The sequence below is a fragment of the Terrapene carolina genome, unplaced genomic scaffold (genome assembly GCF_002925995.2).
Source record: "Terrapene carolina triunguis isolate 2854851 unplaced genomic scaffold, T_m_triunguis-2.0 Scaffold210, whole genome shotgun sequence".
Classification (NCBI taxonomy): domain Eukaryota; kingdom Metazoa; phylum Chordata; order Testudines; family Emydidae; genus Terrapene; species Terrapene triunguis.
Genome location: NW_020664561.1, coordinates 53,692,719 through 53,712,907, shown reverse-complemented (window position 1 = coordinate 53,712,907; position 20,189 = coordinate 53,692,719). Strand labels below are relative to the sequence as shown.

Here is a 20,189-nt window from a genome sequence, read left to right as displayed (position 1 = left end):
TCAAGTCAAGGAAAAACATAATGAAAACTGCTGAGTGTTACCTGATTTCCTGTTGAATTTTGCATGGTTCAAATGTAAATACAGAAATTGGCTAAGGTTATTTTAAAGATTTGTATCGGGGGTAGCCGTGTTAGTCTGTATCCACAAAAACAACAAGGAGTCCGGTGGCACCTTAAAGACTAACAGATTTTTTTGGGCATAAGCTTTCGTGGGTAAAAAACCTCACTGCATCTGAAGAAGTGGGTTTTTTACCCACAAAAGCTTATGCCCAAATAAATTTGTTAGTCTTTAAGATGCCACGGGACTCCTTGTTGTTTTTTTAGAGAGAGGGTAAAGATCAAGAAATATCTCTATGTGTATTTTCTAATTTGGTCTGGCAAACTATCTATCTTACTACCTATCTGATCTATCATTTTTCTGAGGGCTTGTCTACACTGGCAAGTTTCTGTGCAGTAAAGCAGCTTTTTGCGCTCAAACTGCAGCCGTGTACACACTGCTAAGCCACTGCGTGCGCGGGAACTCCTCAGTTGCAGCGCTGCAAAAAAACTCCACCTCGACGAGAGTTGTAAGACTATTGGCGCAGAGGCTCCAGCGCTCTATTGCCAGTGTAGACACTTGATTGCTTTCTGCGCTTTAATTGGCCTCCAGAGCTGTCCCATAATGCCTCAAGTGACCGCTCTGCTCATTGTTTTGAACTCGGCTGCCCTGGAGACATGTGCCCCTCCCCTTTCAAAGCACTGTTTCTGACAGTCCTTGTGAGCTGTGCTGATCTGCTCCAGGACACAAAGCAAACCATTAACGTGGAATGATGGTGCTGTTGAACAAAGAGGTATGTGTGTGTGTGTGTGAGAGAGAGAGAGTGAGAGAGAGAGAGAGAGAGAGAGACAGGGCCGGCTCCAGGGTTTTGGCCGCCCCAAGCAGCCAAAAAAAAAAACAAAAAAAACCCATCACGATCTGCAGCGGCAATTCGGCGGGAGGTCCTTTGCTCCCAGCGGGAGTGAGGGACCATCTGCCGAATTGCCGCCGAATACCTGGACGTGCCGCCCCTCTCCGGAGCGGCCGCCCCAAGCACCTGCTTGCCAGGCTGGTGCCTGGAGCCGGCCCTGGTGTGTGTGAGAGAGAGAGAGATTGCTGTGCAGAGAGCCCAGGGAGGGAGGTGGGGGCTGATGTTGGGGTTTCCCCCTGCCTCAGAACTGGTTGCTTCCTGCCACTGTCTGAACTTACAAGACAGCATGCTGACACTCTCTGTCCCCCAAAACACACTGTCTCTCTCTCCCCACCCCATACACACACACACACTCCCTATCACACACTCTCCCCCCCCACACACACTTCAGTTGAAAAGCAGCTGGCAATGTAGTAGGGTGCCCATGGAACAATGGCATTGGGAATCCTGCATCATGTGACGCTGTGCCTGCCCCATGAGGCATTGCAAACCCTTCCCAAAGCACCCTGCGGCCAGTTGTACAGTGGGAGAGCTACCACAATGCACTGCTGTCCTTGCCGTTGCAAGAGCTGCTAATGTGGATGCACTCCAGCATCACAAGGAGCAGTGTGGACACGCAACAGCAGTTTAATTCCAGCAGTTTAATAAAAGGGGATAACATGTGGTTCAGAAACTTGCCAGTGTTGACATACCCTAAGACACTGTGGTATCTAATCACCTTAAGGTAGCACTGACTGCACACTATAGGGAATGTTCCCACAGCCTCTCTTATTCCATGCACATTTAGCCCCCAGTCCTGCAAAGGCTTCCACATAATTGGATACTCACATCTGTGCAGAGCCCCTCTGAAGTCAATGCCCACCTAGCTCCCTTTGCAGCATCAGAGCTTCAGGGGGGTTGCTTTTTCTTTTCTCACCTTCTTTTCTTCTTCCCTATTTCCTAGTACTTCTAATCCCTCCAATTGTGGACTGGCCCTGGCAAGGTGCTTTTATGGGGGGAAGGCCTCGTTAGAGAGATGGATCTTGCTTTTATACATAGAGGGTTGAGCTTGGTCTGCTCTCATCTGGGAAAGTAGCCCTCAGCTTTGGTCTTGCAACTGAAAATGCTTCTCTCCTGGCACCACAGAGATTTAGCCTGGGCCATTCTAGCTGAAAAGTGGAGCACAGCTGCCTTGGCAGGTCATGAATGGATGTTTTTACCCTTGTGCTGAATAACAAAAAACGTTTTCTGCGAATAGCTGTTTCTCTAGTTACAGCTGGAAAAACAGACACTTGACAGCCTTAAAATAAAACCTCTTTCCTGTCCTTTGTTAAATGAAGGATCCAATCACAATCCAAAGAAAAAGAAAGGATAACAATAAAAGTGCATTTAGAATTCTTGAGACTATCGCAACAATAGAATGACTCAAAATTTGCCCCTGCTGGCAATCTTTAGAAGGCAATGATTGCAGGCAATATCATATAGGAATACAAAAAAAAAAAAAAAAGTCATGTGGCTAGGTGGCAGACTTTCCCAATGCATTTTAAGGTCTCTCTTAAGGACATGATTTGCAAGCTTTTCTTCGTTCTCCCTGTTACATAAAAAGGGAATTTTAAAAATAGATTAATGCAGTTTTTAGACATTTTCCAAACTCTCAATTCTTCTATGGAAAGAAGTATTTCCACAAATCGAAGAGCCATTTGGGCCTGGAGAGATGCAAAGTGACTCACTGCTTTGTTCTCGTCTTGTAGTAAAAATGATATGGTCCTTAGAAGAGCTCTTACCTGTGTCTGTGGGCCAATTATAGAGGGATGACTCAAATCCAACTTCTGATCTATCTGTAATAAGTGAGTCTAAAGTTTTTCCCAGTTGATCAGATACGGGCTGGGGATTGCTCGAAGCACCTTAATCATTAGCTAAAAGGTGCACAGAGGCTATGCTTTCCTCAGTAGCTGAAGGAGTTACATCCTGAAAGGTGGCTCAGTGCAGATTTCTGCAGAGAAGGGGTCATCGCCTCGACGGTAATTTATTTTTAATTTTAAAATGATCCATTCCTGCTTGCCTTGCACTACTAGAATCTCTGAATGGACTGGCAGGGTCATTGTGTAACTACATCGAAGCAATTAAAAACCCACTGGGTTTTTATGCTGAGGTCACATCATTGGCTCAAAATTGCCCTGGAACTGGCCACGGGGGTTTACCATGGTGGAGAGAGAACCTATGTTGGCATAACATTGATGTAGCCGGGAGGAGAAGGAACATAGCTAGCATGCACCTACATCCTGCTGATTCCCAACTGCTCTGTTGGGCACTTAGAGCCTGGGGTTTCAGCAGTACAAGAACAACCTCCAGGTTCTGCTGATGTGGGCAAGGGAACTAGCTCATTGCTCTGCTGGCTCAGAAGTGGTGGAATTGTGACACACCATCTGACACTACTATGGCATGCTTCTCAGTCCTAGCCAGGAGGTGGCCAGACCCACTGTCCTTGGATAAATAGTTGGTTAGCTTGCCTAATCTTCATGCTTTCTTATGGTCTGTGTAACAAAGGGTGTTGAAAGAGGCTCTTTTAAATTAAGCTAGCTCAGTTGAGATACGATAACACGACTGAAACCTCAGACCACCCTCACCACAGGAGCACGCATGTGAACACACCTTAACACCGCTCTAGAGGTACATTAGCTGGGCGTGTTGTAGCCAAGGCTCCCAGCAGTTGCCCAGCCTTGCAGGGAGGATACCTTGTGGGGTCCTGTGCTGTGCCCCCTCTAGAAAGGCAGAAATCACCAGTGGCCCTCAAGGGCCCCAGCCAGCATTGCCCCTTACTACAAGCTGTGGCCAGATGTCACAGCCTGGTGGGAAGAATTATTGAACTGAGACAGAAGACGTGTGTGGGGGAATAGGCCTGGCTGGCCTTCCTTGCACTGATCAGAACATCGGCGAAGACTCGTCATATAGGCCCGCCCTGCAGACCACAAGCCTAAACTAGGCTAAGTGACACAGCCTTCTGCCAAACTCGGTCAAGGGTCAGGACCAGAGGAGGGGGGGGGCCAAGGAGGGAAAGTATAAAAAGCCCCAGCGGCAGCACTAATGAAATATGTTCATGGCTGTTGAAATATGATAACCGCTTGTTGATGAAATATAATAACCGTTTGTGTGAAGAAATTAGTTCTAGCTAAATGTTAACTTCTCCTGTAATTCCAGCTAAATGCAAAACTATCCAATTAGATACCTTCTTTGGGCGTCCTGTCAACCCCTCCCCGGTACACTGACCATAACGCCCGGAAGGTACCATGCACTCTTCCGAGAATGTACCCTAGCTGGTGCCAAGTTTTGACCGCATCAGGCTTCTCGAGAAGCCCCCCACCCAATATGCACCTAATTCTCGGAAAAATAATGAGGAAGGTACCAAAAAAGGGAACAGATCCCAGCTCTTTTATTTTTGTAAATGATGTATAATTTGTACTATGTTTGCGGTTTGTAAGAATAAAAGCAGCCTGCGAGCTGTGATCGGGGGTGTAGTTTCTGACTGCAACCCCCAACGCGTTGGTATGTATTGCAATAAACTGGCCTCAGGCTTGAGTCTGTGAACTAAAATCCATGCATGGGTGACTTTTTCCACGACACATGAGAGGAAGGAGAAAATTAAACCAGCATTCTAGGCCCAGCGCTGCATTCCTTGCCTACACAAAACTCCCATTCACTTCAATGAATCAGGCTCAATATGTGCATTTAAGGGGTAGATAAAAATCCTAGGTCAGAACAGAAACAAAACCATTTCAAAAAGGGATTTTTTAGAAAATGAACTGCCTTCTTACACACAATAATCCTGGGAGGGGGGAAATATTCCTTTTCAGTCGCCCCTTATAAACAACCTGAACAAGACCCTGAGACTTCAGGAACAGATGGGAAAATGGGACGAACAGATGGAAAAACTGTTTCTGGGGGGAATGAAAAGAAAAAAAGGTCCATTTGTAAACTGGAGCTGCTTTGAATGTCAGTTTCAAAATTAGGGAGCTGAGGCATCATACAATTCATAAGAGGGTCATAATTTCATGCATCTTAGATGGCTATAATGGCAATTCTTTTAGGCAGGTTAATAATGTGTGTTTTTCAAACAGCCTATTTGCATTATTTATGCATATTTACGCATTTATTCACATGGCTCCTTTGCAATGCTTGTGGTCCATTTCTTATTCACTTCCTGGAAAAATAGCTTTCAGCCTTTTTATATCTTCATTACATAAAAACAAGAAGAAAAAATGAACCTCAAAAAACTCAAAAATAGGGCCTGATTCTGCTGCCAGTCAAGTCATATTGACTTCCTACTGACAAAATGTGGGTCATCAGCAGGTTTCAGACCCTCAGCTCCACAACACAGACCTCTATTACTTGATCTAGTCAGGTAGTAGCAGTAGTAGGCTGTTATCCTCTATGTGGACCAGTCTTGGGAGGCAAGGGGAGACGAGACACAATTTTGTCAGTGGGTTTAACAGCTATTTGCTGACAGCAGAGGAATGTAGAGGCTGAGGACTCCTTAATTCAGTTCTAGGTTCTACAAGGACATGTCCTTCTGTGGTTATTGGTGCTACTACCCCTGTAACCCCAGCCTGTCTCTGTCTGCCTCTGTTCTCATCCACCCACATCCACACACAGCCCTCCTGGCCACCACTCCTATCCACCCCCTTCCCTGGCTCCTGATCCTCTCACTCCTTTCCAGCCTCCTACACTGCCCTGCTCCTGGGTGAGTTTCCACAGGGACAGCAAAAGGCACATCCAGGGCAATCCCTCTGCTGCATTTCATATCCCTGCTCTAAATTAAGCAGGCACTAAAGCTTCTCAACAAAACAGTTGTAAGAAAAATTTTAACATGGGCAAGTAATATATTTCTCCAAATCTCATTCTTGGAAATGACTGACACATGGTTAAAGTTACAAGCAATTGAAAACAGGGTCTTCTAATGGGAAGTGTTGGGCAGCTTTATATATATAGGTGATGCTACCAATTCCACCTATAATATGTGATAAATTGATTCTCCCATTAACTCAGATCTGCCAGTCTACGTATGTCTTTCTTTTCTTGAAAAATATCAAAACTAGGTAAGGTTGTCGGATGAGCTAGTGTTACCTTCTGTTACTAAGAGGAGTGGGGCAGATGAAATAGTTTTAACTTCTGGTGATATAATTCTGCTAATCAGGATTAAGGCCCAGTCATAATCTGACCTGGAGAGATATAAAGCCAAATTGTGCTCTTGGTTACCCCCGTGTAATTCCATTAACTTCACTGTAATTACTCCAGAGTTACACTGGGGTAACTGACAGCCCATACTGAGCCTCTGACGGTCCAGATCATCCGGTCATAGCCTACAGATCCCCCCTCTTGGGTGGATAATGAAAGCAATGAGTTGACATGGGGGCATATGAGTTAAGTATTCAAAAGCTAGTTAGGTGTCGTGTGAATTTATGAGTGTCTGAGCAGTGATTTAAAAACTGTTAAATGTGCTGGATCCAAGTGAAAAAGTTACTAGTGTTAAAAGGCGAAGCCCGTATAATGGTCAAGCTTTCCCCCCAACTCCCCCAACAGAACATTTTTTCTGTTGTTGTTGTTTGGTGTGGCACTTATTTTGGGTCACTTCTTTACTGGCAACCCAGGGCTTTTAAGGACTGTGTCCCATATCTGGGTCTTAGCAGATTGGCCTGCATGGGCCTCTGTGACTTTAAAGCATCTTTAGCACATATGTTCCACATCAAAGGGGAGGGATGCCAAAGACTCATCTGCTAATGACAGTGAAAGAGAAAGACTTTGCTTTTGAGCCACATTTTTACACTTGGGCATCTATACTTCAGCTGCAGAGGTCAAAGCCAGACCAGACGCTGACTGCCTCAATAGTGCAAGATTTTTAGCTCAGAGGTTTTTGTTCAAACCCCTTTCTAGTTTTAGGAAATCCAAATTAGGCTCGTAAATGAAAAAACTGAAACCTCCCTCTTATGCACCCACATTTGAAATATGGGCTCAGACTGCCAGTGAAATCTTGCCATCACTTTCCGAATAGCCCTACGCAACATGCACATTTCTGCCCATTGAACTTAGGGTGACCAGATAGCAAATGTGAAAAATCGGGACAGGGGTGCGGGTCATAGGCATCTATATAAGAAAAACGCTGAATATCGAGACTGTCCCTATAAAATCGGGACATCTGGTCACCCTAATTGAACTTCCCCCTGCAGTTTCAACTGGATACGGGATTCTTCATTCCCCATATAGAAAAAAGAAATTTCCAGAATGAATCAGACCAGCGGTCCATCTCCTGTATCTGACAGTGGCCAAGACCAGCTGCTTCAGAAGAAGGCACAAAAAATTGGAGAAGAAAGTGATGGAATGACCTGCCCACAAGGGAAGTCTCGTCCTAACTCTCAACGCTTGGCTTATGTCCTGAACCACAGGAGTATATGTTTATAAGATGTTCTGTAGGGCTGCTAATCAGCTACTATCTTTCACCCCAGCAATGGCTGCATTTCAGTGGTGGGTTAAAGTAACTCGTGTGAAGTGCTTTGGAGGGTAAGGACTGCCCTAAAAATACCAGACATGGCAGGGAAAGAGAGTGTGCAGCAAAAGGAAAGGAATAGAAAATATAAAAAAGGCCATTTGGTCTGTCAAGATGTGTGCGGTGTCTGCAGTCAAATCCTTCCTGAATAATGTTTGTGATTTTAATTTGTAAAACCAATTTAAAAAGATTTGTTATTTCCTAGAATGTGATATAAATACCATCTATTAAGCAAGACACCAGTAAAGAGAGGCCTCGTGCAAAGTTACGTGTGCTGCAGCCGATGACTTCAGTGGGAGTTGGATCGGGCTCAGTGATGATGCATGAAAAGGAGAGAAATTTAGCAAAGAAATTCTTGTTTTCATGGCCACATGATGCACACAAAAGAGTCGTGAGGCCAAACGCCTGTGCAACTCTTCAAGGAACAGGGGTAAATGTGCAAACTGAAGCAGGAACTGGCTGCATGCAGCATGGATCATATACTTTAACAGGGCCTGATCCTGCACACCAGGTAGGGAGGAAGAAGGGGAAATGGGGGAAAGGAGGTGCACCTGGGAAAAGGAATGAGGACAAATGAGGAGGAGGCACTGCTGGAGCCAGGAGGTGGAGAGATGAAATGGGGAAGAATGCAGGCGGTCCTACAGAGAAGAGATGAAGTGGAAGGGGGTGAAGGGAGCTGGGTAGCCCCTCCCCCCCCCACCAGTTGCAGCTGGGGTAAGAGCCACTGTAATGCAACTGGTGGATACAGCCTAAAGCCTGCTGAGTTGTACAAACTGCAGAGACGCTGGCCCCTGAAGTGCGAAAAGAGGGGGATGGAGATCTGTGGGAGCCTCAGACTCGTTATTTCTATGTTCAACTGCCTTAATTGCTACATGTCAGCTGCCTGTTAGAAGGAACTATGTAACTGTGGCCTCCGGACTGGGAATTCACAGTGATTAATGGTCCTGCAGGGACTGACCAACCAGGAAATGTTAGAAGTAGAAGAAGTATATGAAAGATACAAGCACCATGCAGGAAGAGGAATCCTTTAGGATGGCCCAAGAGCCCTACAGTCACCAGGAGTGTACACTGAGCAAGGGAAATGTAGGTTAGATATCAGGGGAAATTATTGAATGAGGAGATCTATGAGCCAGAGCAGCAGTTCTCAAACTGTGGGTCAGGACCCCAAGTCGGTCGCGACCCAATTTTAATGGGGTCACCAGGGCCAGCATTAGCTTTGCTGAGACCAACAGCTGCAGCCGAAGCCTGAGCGCCATCCCCACCCGGGGCAATGGGGCTCAGGCTGAAGCCCCCACTCCCCCCACCTGGGGCAGCAGGGCTTGACCTGTGACCCCCTTTCCCCCTGACTTGGAGAGGCAGGGCTCGGGCTCGGGCTCTGACACCCCGCCCCAGGGTCATGTAGTAACTTTATTGTCAGAAGGGGGGTCGCAGAGCAATGAAGTTTGAGATCCCCTGAGCCAGAGCAATAATTTCCCAGCACTTGAGACCCATCATCTGACCCATTTAAAACAAGACTGAGACCAAGAATGGAGAACAAGGTGTATGGGACAAATGAGGCTGACATGACAATGGACTTTACCAGGGTGGTTCCGATCTCACATCAGTGTAATTTTGTTACCTTCTGTGGAGCTACTCCTGCTTTACACCAGTGTAATAAAGACCAGAATTAGGCTCTGGGGCCCAGATTTGTAAAGGTATTTAGGCATTGCTCCACTCAGCATTACAAGGCCCAGGTGACTTAAATGGCTAAGTGCCTAAGTCACTTCTGAAAATGGGAATCTGCCATTTAAGTCACACAGACCTTTAAAAGAATCTGGGCCTAGGTCTCTTCCACCTCTAATTTCTATGGGCCAAATTATGAATCCCTTCCTTACGGGAGAGCAGTATCCCCATGAGTCATTGCAGAGGCTAAGATTGAGCAATAGGTTCACAGACTAGCCCGATTCCAAGCTTTTCCAAGGCTACACTGAGTGTCCAGCACTCAGACCTCTCCTGGACTGGCACTCTATAAAGCAAAAATATGAACCCTGTTTTTCAAAGAACACAGCACAGACACACAGGTAGACAATTGCTCAAGCATAAGGTTTTAAATAAACCTATTTCTTAGATAAGAACATCACATGACTGCACAACAGAACATGCACGTTTTCATACAAACTCCCAGTGGGACAAGAATATCTGCGTTTTAAAAGAGAAGCAGCAGTGAAGGTATAGGTATAATTGTAAATTCAGGGTCTAACACGGCTTTAAAACACTGGAGATCAGACTCGACAATATATTGTGCAGCCCAAGTAAGTTCAATATTAGTAACTTCATTTCGTTCAGTTCTGACACACAAGCTTTTAGGCTAAGATGTTCAAAATCCTACTGGAATTGAATGAGAGTTGGGCACTTAACTCCACTAAACATCTTTGAAAATCCCATCCTTTAATCTTAAATGTAAACGTCACACCCTACTAATGACACACGTTAAACTTTATGCAGATAAAGAATGTTACTGTTAGGTCCTGCCCTAGGAAACATCACACACTTCACCACCATGTTATGAATTAAGCAGAACAGCAGCTATGCAACGTATTATTATTACTATCTATATAGCATCTTACATAGATGTGTAAGATGCTCTGCAGATTCCCCACCCCAAAGAGTTTACAATCTATGGACATGATGCTGCAGACGCTCACTACCAAGTATGATGCATATTCCCAAAAGTACAGTATCCCACTCACTTCACTGACTACTCGTGCAAGATGCGCTGACCTGACCCTGTAAAACATCCCTCTTTGGGATGGGCACTTAAGCACACGCTTAACTTTCAGCATGTGTGTAAGTCCCATTGAAGTGAATGGGACTTAAGCATGGGCTTAAAGTTTACACCATGTACTTAAAGGTTTTCCTGAATTGAGGCCCATGCCAAGTAAGGTTTTCAGAATTTGTTCCTAGAGTAAAGACAAGAACAAGAACAGGAGACATCATTAGGGAGAGGGGTTGGGGTTGCAGAAGAGGAAGCTAAGGACAATAAAATCATGAAGGCACTTGGGTGAGTCTTCAGGGTTACAGTTTTGGGTTATTTTCCGCAATGTTAGTATATGAAGACTATAGTTTATAGCCCTGCTTGAATGACCTACAGTGGACGTGCTTAAAAAGTCTCACTGGTTTGAAAGAGTCTACCGGTTCTAGAGAGCGGCCCTGTTATTAAGATGGGGAATTCCTTTCGAATCAGTAGAATCTTTCAAACAGGTGGATGTTCTTAAGAGTGACCACTTTCCCATTTTCTTGATTTAAAATCTCATTGAAATCATCTATCAATTTTATCACCACAATCAACAGAGATGGGGCCCAAATTTGAACACTCACTGAACATCTGACGAAGTGGGTATTCACCCACGAAAGCTCATGCTCCAATATGTCTGTTAGTCTATAAGGTGCCACAGGACTCTTTGCTGCTTTTACTGAACACCTGGACAGTGTTCAAAATCCAGATGTAGCCCTTCATCCAAATATTGCTATCGTTACAATGAGTGGAGCCAGAATTCCAATCCAGATAGTCTCAGGCTTTGGGTTTAGAAATCCAGAACGACATCAGTCTCTGAGTTCTGAAGCTTGAGCTCATCTCTAAGTATCAGAGCCAAAGCCCTGACTCTTCATGGCCATTTAGTTTTATTTCAAACCCAGCAGCTTTATTAACATTTCACTCAGGTATAAGATTCAGTTGTTTCTGGTTTTGCTTCCTCTTTTTTAGAGTATGGAGAGTTATTAACATGCTGTAGTAATTAGGACATCACCAACATTCAGTCTGAGAGAAATTTGACATTGGGTGAAAAACAGAACTCGTGAGAATGGTCTAGTAAGTATTTGTTACAACTCTTTTAAATACTGCAGCACCGGCTGCAATGGCATGTTTTCTCCACAACGGAAGTTTCGGAAAGCTTGATCAATTTTCAGAGGACTCAGGGATAGATCATAGATGAGGTTGTAGTTGTGGATTAGACGCTTTGCTTTTTCCTTTTCCAGCATGCCTACATTTAAAAAAAAAAAGACTTAAAAAAAAACTGGTTCATTTTTCTACAGATTATCAACTCATTTCCTTTGGCAAAATCAAACCCTTTGATGACTCTTGTTTCTTATTAGAATATGGTTCCCAAATATCATAAAGGTTATATATTCCCCATTTATAAGAGGGTCAAAGAGGCATGAAAGAAGCCATCATAGTAAATTGTTACTTAGCATGTACTCAAAGCATGTACCTCATTTTGCCAAAAAGGCAAAGTCCAGCAAACCAAAGAGGACTTTGGTGATGGGAGCCAGGTGAGTATCCTGTACAGGGAAGGAGCCTAAATGTTAGCACGTTTGATTCAAGCTCATCTTTGAGCACTGTGGAGTGTGATTCATATGAAGGGTGGAAAGTTACAGAAAGGTCTCATAGCAGACCAAGATTATATGTTTAGCAAAAGACTTGGTGAAACAGAGAGATCTATGGAGAGTCACAATATACTCCCTGGATAGGAAATTATTGAACATTCAGAGCCAGGGAATAACCAACAAACCAACCACTGCAGACTGGTCACCAAAAGGGAACAGTTGAGTCCTCTCCTTTCCCTGCCCTGCCTAACTGTGCCAGTGAAATTCTTTCTTGACTGGATGTGTGTTTGTGTGACCAAAGGCGAAAGAGAGGTATGTTGTTATGTACAGTCTCTATTATGGTACAGTCGTTGCCTGGCAAATATCTGTGCATTAATCCGAGGACACCAAGGCATCAGGTATTTAACAGCTTGGAGACTGGCCAGTCCTTAAACATTAAGGTGCAGCCAGGAGCAGAGGCTGTGTTAGGAGGAGGCAGGCCATTTGGGCACTAGGCAGTGTGGATGGGATGGGATCTTTTACTGGTGCAAAACCCCTCTTGCCTGCTGGCAACAATCCTTGTCCTCAGCCTGCCCAATTCAGCCCTCCCTCAGGCTGGGAACGAGCCAAGGAGCTAAGGGGATCTATCAGGATGTCTGGCTGGTGGCAGGAAGGAACCGCAATGGAGATGACAGCAGATAGCTTGTAAAGCCAAAGGAGCCCATATGTGCACCCAAGAGCAGAGTATGACCCACCCGACTTTCAGACCCTTCCTTCTGGCTTCAATAGTAATTAATATTTTTTCTTTTGAGATGTATTTATTCACAGGCATTCCTATGGCACTCCTTGGCAGAATATTCAAGAGCACCCCACACCCCTCTGACATTGGGCAGTATTATTAGCTCTATTGTACATATAAGGAAAATAAGTCACAGAGACTTTAAGTGACTTGTCCAGTATCAAGCAAGTAGTTCATAGTGGAGCTGGGAATAGAACCCAAACTGACATCCATCTGACCTCGAGTGTTTTAGAAAGCAAATTACTTTCAAATAATAGCTCTGATCCCTTACTCAGGTGGGTGGTCCATTGAGTAAAGCCTACAGGCTGTCTTTTAAAACATTACCTGTGTTTTTTATATCACACAAATAAAGAGCTCTCTCTAGTTTTCTGAACCGGTCTATCCAGGCCTCCTGCTCTTCAGAGTCACTGGAGTCAGTCGGACTGAAGAAAGACTGGATCGCTGGTCTTTCTTTTCCTTCAGTGGCGGGATAGTTTCGAGCCCAAGTCTTGGAAGCAAGAATTTCATGCTCTTTGGTGTTTTCCTGCAAAGGAAAGGAGTGAACAGTGTAAATCAAAGACTAACCACTAATAGTTTTCTACAGAGGGAAGATAGAGTTGATCCTAGGGAGAGGCGAATGGAGGTAGAACAAATCTCCCTAGGCTGGTGTGATTCCACCACAAGGCATTGCCCAACACAGCACACCCCTCCTGCTCAGTCTGACCATCCTTACTTGGAAGGAAAAACGTAACAAGGCCCAGCGTTGGCCAGAACTCACTTAATGGGTTTTCTGATAACCAGCTTCCTCACTTCACTGGGACAGTTGCCAGGCTAGGTTTACAGTGCATTGCATTTCAGTGACTGGCTACATCGCAAAGTTGGCACAACAGGTTATTTTCAGGCCTACTCACCATAGTTTAGAGGTGGGACCTGAAGACAGCCAGCATACATTTGCTAACTCAGATCCCTTCCCTGATTTCCTGCCTATTCCCTGGCTACTGAACAAATTAGTCACATTCAGTTTTTTCTTTGACCATCCCCTCTCTGTTTTAACAGTTCATACTACGGCTATTTTTAAAGTTATCTGTGAAGTTCCTCTCTTTCCCTTCTGCAAGTATTCCTCTCAATGGCAGAGTCTCATGATGAATGGCTAATTAGCATCCTGTTCCACTAGGGGTGCCATAAAAGCAATTTGTTATGCCAGGGAGGTCCCCACCCACAATAATCTATGGTATGGTGTCAAGCAAAAGAATGAGGCCTATTGAGAAACTGGTAGCACTGTATGGGATCTAAAGCGGTGGTTTCCTCCACACAATAATTCTTTTCAGTCAATGGCGAGTGCAAAGAAAATTAAGTCCCTGCTGTTCAGTCACAAGTCACTACTAAGAAATTTAAATGGAAACGTAAGATTAAAACTATTAGCGACAACAGAATCCTTTTGTGTTTAAGGCAGCTATGAACACCACAGTCGTGGGCTTGGTCTAGAATGTTGTCTACCTCCGGAAATAGCCCCAACTTAGCCATTGCTGAAGCTGCACTTGTGCTGACCCCCACATGTAGACTAGGGCAAGCATTGGATTCACTAACTGAGGTCGATTTCTGCCCAGTCAGTACCCGTTGTCTATGCTTCCGGGGTATGCACTGAACTGACTGCTGACCACCAAAGGCCAAGTCAGGGCAATTTCCAAGTCTGGATAGCCTTAAGACACCCTTGCCAGCTGGTGGAGGCTTCAGCAGAAACACAGCCCAGCAAGTGTTTACCCTCAAGGAATAATGGGCCAAAACTTTCAAACCTGGGAGTGTAAAGTTAGGCTCCTAAATCCACAGTGAAGTTCTTAAATATGGATTATTATGGAGCCCAGATCCTTAATGTTACTTAAGTGCCTAAATCCCATTGAAATCACATTGACGACCAAATATTAAATCACAAGGAAATTAAAAACAAAGCAACAACAAAAAAATCCCCTAGCCTGGGATGAAACCCAGTGATTCTGGAGCTCTCCCTTCCCACAGGCATTCTCCTTTCTGTCAACTGATAGTCACGACGGGATGGGTTGAGGAAGCTGAGCTGTGGTTACCCCATTGCTTACCAAGGAGCAGGTATTTTTTCATAGATTCATCAATTCCAAGACCAGCAGGGACCACTCTGATAATCTAGTCTGACCTGCTGTATAACACAGGCCAGGGAACTTCCCCAAAATAATTCCTAGAGCAGATCTTTTAGTAAAACATCCAATCTTGATTTAACAATTGTCAGTGATGGAGAATCCACCATGACCCTTGGTAAGTTGTTAATTACCCGCACTGTTAACAATGTAGGCTTTCTTTCCACTCTGAATTTGTCTAGCTTTGGCTACCAGCTGTTATACCATGTAGCGTCACTGCACATTTCCACAACCTCATTTGCAGTAGTAGTCAGAAGACAGCTCTCAAGCCAAGACTGAGGGGATTTTGTCATTATTTCCTTTCACATGGGCGGCCAATATTGATATTATTTTCTGAAGTGTTTTACAGCAGGAAGCAAGTGTAGCGAGAGGCTGGGTCACTTTTAATAATAATAATAAATACAGACGCTCCCCGACTTATGCAAGCGTTCCGAACACAAAGGAAAGACTGGGCATGTCCTTTCTCGTTAAGTCATAGGGCCCCAGTTCACTAACTTGTGCAACTTTAAGCATAAAAGTCATTCCACTGAAACCAATGGGAGTACTCATATGCTAAAGTTACACATGCACTTTGGTGCTTTGCTGGGCTGAGTTTTAGGCATTGAGGCCAGGAAAAACCACTAGTGACTTCAGTAGGCACCGGGTCTGGCCCATGCTGTTGACTGGATATTAATATTTGGTTTATTAATTAAGAAAAAACAAGTTACAGACTTGCCTTCTCCATTGTAGAGACCGTTATATAAAAGATCATCTGTAACATACCAACCAAAGATACTTATCAGCTATTTGGCTATATCCGTTCTATTGAGCATACCAGACGGGCAGCCACATCATCGCCGATTTCCTCTTTGAATCCCCCTAAAATGGAAACATTCGTAAGAATTTCTTGCATCTAGGTGCTCCATAAAAATAATCACAACAATGGGTTTTGGCAACTACGAGCCCAATGCAATGCTCGTTGAAGTCAATGGAAATAACTTCACTTGAGCACTGGATCAGGGCCTGAATAAACATGAAGGACTATGTCACCAGTGCTTAGTGCAATACACACTTTCAAGTACATTTTTAAAATATGAGCAAATGCTTGGGTTCAAATGCCCATCTGGCCTGGCTGTTATTGATGATCTCGATACTCAATTTGCCCACCACTGCGCAGGGAATGAAGGTGCTACTTTTAGTTTTTCAATCACTCTAGTAAGTTTAACTTCTCTCATAGGCAAAAGCTGCCCCCACCATTGAGAACCAGTACTTTGCTGCTGCGCAAGTGAGGTGGTTGTGTACCACCTTCGTAAATTCAATGAGTATCTCTGGAGGGGATCCCTGTGTGGGCAAGGACTTTGAAGGATTCTCCAATAATGGGGATGGAGCAGTCTCCACAGAGCAGCTCTGCTACTGCTTTGCACCCTCAGTGTATGGTGAGAAATCCCTCCCTCTATTCAAGTGGGTCACACAGGAATCCAGCCCAGCTGCAACCAATCACAGCAGAAACACAACTTGTCAATTGTATGGTATCTTTCATGCAAAGCAACCACAAAATGCTTTGCAGGCAGTTACATTCCAATCGATGTAAAGTAGGTAGGTCACAGCTCAAGCCGAGTGAATTTCAACAAGGAAGCAGTCAGAATTGTGTTGATGTTTTGTAGTAAGTGCAGCTGGTCAAAATTTTTCACACAAAAATATTCCTATCTGGAAACCTGGCTTCATCAACATTTTGAGTGAGAACACAGCAACGTGGACAACATTTTTTGCAATTTTCTAATCATGAGAATTAAAACAAAATATGTTGCCATGTTTAAAGGCCCACCAATTTTCATTTTGAGATTTCTGATATGGAATATTTTGCCACGTTTCATCCAGTGAAGTTTTCCAATATTTCCACTTTCTGGGCCGATTCAGAATGGAACCTAACTTTGGAATGTCAACGTTTCCTGTCGGAGAAACATTCCATTTCCTAGCCAGCCCTAACAGAACGATGGTTGGGAGACCCATTTGAAGGAAATTATGACAGAACTAGGAGTTTATGCAAGGTTGCTTTGGGCAGAAATGGAGAGGAGGGCACAAAGATATGGGCCAAAACAGATCTGTGTTGCCTGGATTCTGTAGAAACAGTGTGTTAATAAAGCACCCACAGAGGTTGCCATTAATGAAATAGCAGCATTTGCCAAAAACTATTACCCAGTGATATCTAAGAGACGGCCACCATTTCCTGTTCTAAATACAGGGAATTAACTGAGGCATGTCAGTTACCATTGTGTCATCGCTGTTGGCTAACAATGACCTTTTAATGGAAACACCTGTACATAATTTTCTACAGTTCTGCATCTGTTTCCATGGAAATGGAACCAGGCACAGCAGCTGAGTCTGAAGATTTCGATTATGCAGATTTCAGCTGTGGCTACCAGCTGGGCTCTGTGAGTACCATTTTCCAAACAGCACCTGCCACACTTTAGGGTCCCATATGCTCCTAAAGTCTCCAGAGCCAGATTCTGCTACCAGTTACACATATATAAATCCATACTGACTCCACCTAACACCATAGAATCACTCTGGATTTACATTGGTGTAACTGAGTGTAGGATCAGGCGTTTAGGTGTTGGAGGGGGTGGAGAAGGATAGAGTTTTAATGTTAATTTAAAAAAAAAATCATAAAGAATCATAAAAAATCTTTCCCCTACTTTTACCAAATATGTGCCCTTCTCTGTGGGGTGAACAGGCTCAAACCCTCATCTTGTTACACAGTTTTCCCAGGTGCACGGCATACAAGGGTAGTCGATTGTCTCATAACCCTCATCTATCTCAATACTTTGCATTGGTGAATTCTGTGCCTCGATTCATTGCCTTTGCTATAGTTTTATGGGAACTTTTTTTAAAATTCAAGATTTTAGACAGACATACAATGCAGCCAAGAGTGGTGTTAAAACTCCTCTTTCTCCCCCTCTCTTTAAGGGAAAATCTGGCCTTTGTAGGTATCCTTTCCACTCCCACTGGGTCAAATTCTGTGATGACCCCATGCAATTCCAGTGATAGACACACACCTCAGGGCAGAATTTGGCTCAGCTTCTCGAATCCCGTTCATTACCATGGCATCTGGGTACCTATCACTAGATTGTTACGAGTGGTGTTTATTCCCAGTTTCTAATCTCTGTTACCATCTTTTATTTTCCTGCTGTATGTGTCCTATCCAGCATGTGTAAAATGTGCAAGGGTTTGAGAGGCCAGTTTTTTCCCCAGTTTTAGTTCACATGTGTTCACGTTCCAGAGCTGGCCAGCTACAAAGGACTGCACATACCGCACCCCATCAAGGGATTATTTGGCAAGCATGGTCTCTCCTCTCTGTCCCCCACACCTACGCACTCCAGTAAGCTTTCCTCTATGCAAGGGGATCAATGCCTAGCCGGCCCAACCCGTCCCTGTGTTTTCACAATTACTCTGTTACAGCTTAAAATTCAAGCCCTTGTACATGATTCTCTGGCTAAGTACTGTAAATCAATTCTCTTCCAATACCTGCTTAATATCCATCTATTTGGAGATTACACTGATTTATGCACCGCAAGATGGATTGCAGCATAAAATTTCAATGGTAGGAAAGATGAATTATCACCATGAATGAAGGGTGTTTATAGTTCAACAGACAGCTGGTTTGTCTCCAACCAGATGGTCATAGGTTCATGTCCAAACTTAGAATCCTGAATATGCTTCTATGCTATGATTATGATTGGAGGAACACAGGGTATGGCCATCATGTGAATATTAAAAACCCCATAACACTTTCTAAGGATTATTAGATTAGTGTAGCGTCCCTATCAATAGCTCACAATCCAGCCTTCATTTCAGCTTTGAAAAACCAGAAGCAGGAAGAAGTAGCCCTCAAAAACCAGCTGCCTCTATATAAGCAAACACATTCATTATTAAAGCTGGGCCCGAATCCAAATGATGGATCCAACCTCACCCATCAGGGTCCTTGAGGACATTCAAAATGTGGAGCTGGATCCAAATTTTGCAAATAGTCATTAGCTGAACCAAACCCCTCCTTACAAACACCCCAGATATTTTGGGGTTTTAAAATCTGGATTGGAATATACATTTTGTGGTTTGAGACAATCTTCACTAATTATTCAACTAGACTTTATATTATTTGTTTATATTATATTATTAATAATTATATATTATATATTATTCAAGTCTTTTAAAATGAATAATTTTTGTTTCACACTACAGTTTGGAAATAGCTTTTCCAAACAGGACAAACTATAAAGAGGTATTAACATATCCTGGAAAATTTTGTAAACTAGGCATTCCACCTTTTTTTTTTTAATTTCTGTCTTCATCCCAGTTTTTCTCTTTGAAAGAATCTGAAATTTCAAAGCAAAACTTACCTGAAACAATCATGATTTTCGCACAAAACCATTGTCCTGAAATATAGCTCAGGTTCACCTGATATATTGGTTCTCCAAAAAGATTTGTGACTACAGCCAATCAAAAATTCAGTAGAACCAAAAGGAATTGATGAGTTTGAAGGAAATCTACCTGTTGTTGTTTTTCAATCAAGTTAGGGAAGTAGGAGACCATATTAGGACAAATGAAAGAGAAAAAGCAAACTAGAGTAATTATCAGGGCCAAGTGAATTTTTATAAACTACTGTGATTATCTATGCACATAAATGCTCTGGTGATTATCTATGTGCATAAAACATGTGCCTCTCAGGAATGCACAGTCCAGCTACTGACAGCCAAGAATGTGCTAATTAACTATCTGAAATAAGCTCTGGACAGGAAGATCAAAATGCAGAAGTTAGTCAGTGTGTGCAGAAGAATCTAAAGGAGTCTAAGCTGCTGTGATTTACAGTTGCTTCTAGCCCCCTCAGTGTGCAAGTTACTTGGACTTGCACTCACAGATTCCCTCCGAATGAAGCCCATTACCCAGGTGTAACTTACACCTATTTACACAACTCCTTAGAATTTGTTCCTGGAATCTTAGTGAGTCTAAACTAGTTTGACTCACCTACCAAGAGCCTAGAAGGGAGAATTGGTAGGAGCAAAAGCAACTAACAGGAAAGTGTAAGTAGCTACAAATATAAAAGGTTGGGCTATTGTAATTTGTGCCATTTGCACTGCTCTCTGCTATCTCTTAGCGTGTAAATTATGCCTAATTAGACTCCCATGTACTCATCTCCTAATCTGGCTCACTTAGGCCAAATTCTGGATTTACATGCCTGTGAGTCACTACTATGAATTTCAATGAGAGCCCCATCAATGCATCCAAGTCTAGAATTTGGCCTATAGCAGGGGTAGGCAACCTATGGCATGCGTGCCAAAGGTGGCACGTGAGCTGATTTTCAGTGGCACTCACAGTGCCTGGGTCCTGGCCACTGGTCCGGAGGGCTCTGCATTTAAATTCAATTTTATATGAAGCTTCTTAAACATTTTAAAAACCGTATTTACT

General features: G+C 43.7%; 1 protein-coding gene across 1 annotated transcript in view; it reads right to left on the bottom strand.

Annotated features, from left to right (window-relative positions):
- Positions 1-10,997: 10,997 nt before the first annotated feature.
- LOC112115943 (uncharacterized protein C1orf87) overlaps positions 10,998-20,189 on the bottom strand; it is a 49,074-nt gene continuing 39,882 nt past the window's right edge. Inside the window, exons 10-12 of the mRNA XM_026655350.1 lie at positions 15,562-15,605; positions 12,928-13,126; positions 10,998-11,482 (exon numbers count right to left, since the gene is read on the bottom strand). Of these exons, the coding sequence (XP_026511135.1) occupies positions 11,322-11,482; positions 12,928-13,126; positions 15,562-15,605 (404 nt within the window). The 3' untranslated portion in view covers positions 10,998-11,321. The remainder of the gene's footprint in view (positions 11,483-12,927; positions 13,127-15,561; positions 15,606-20,189) is intronic.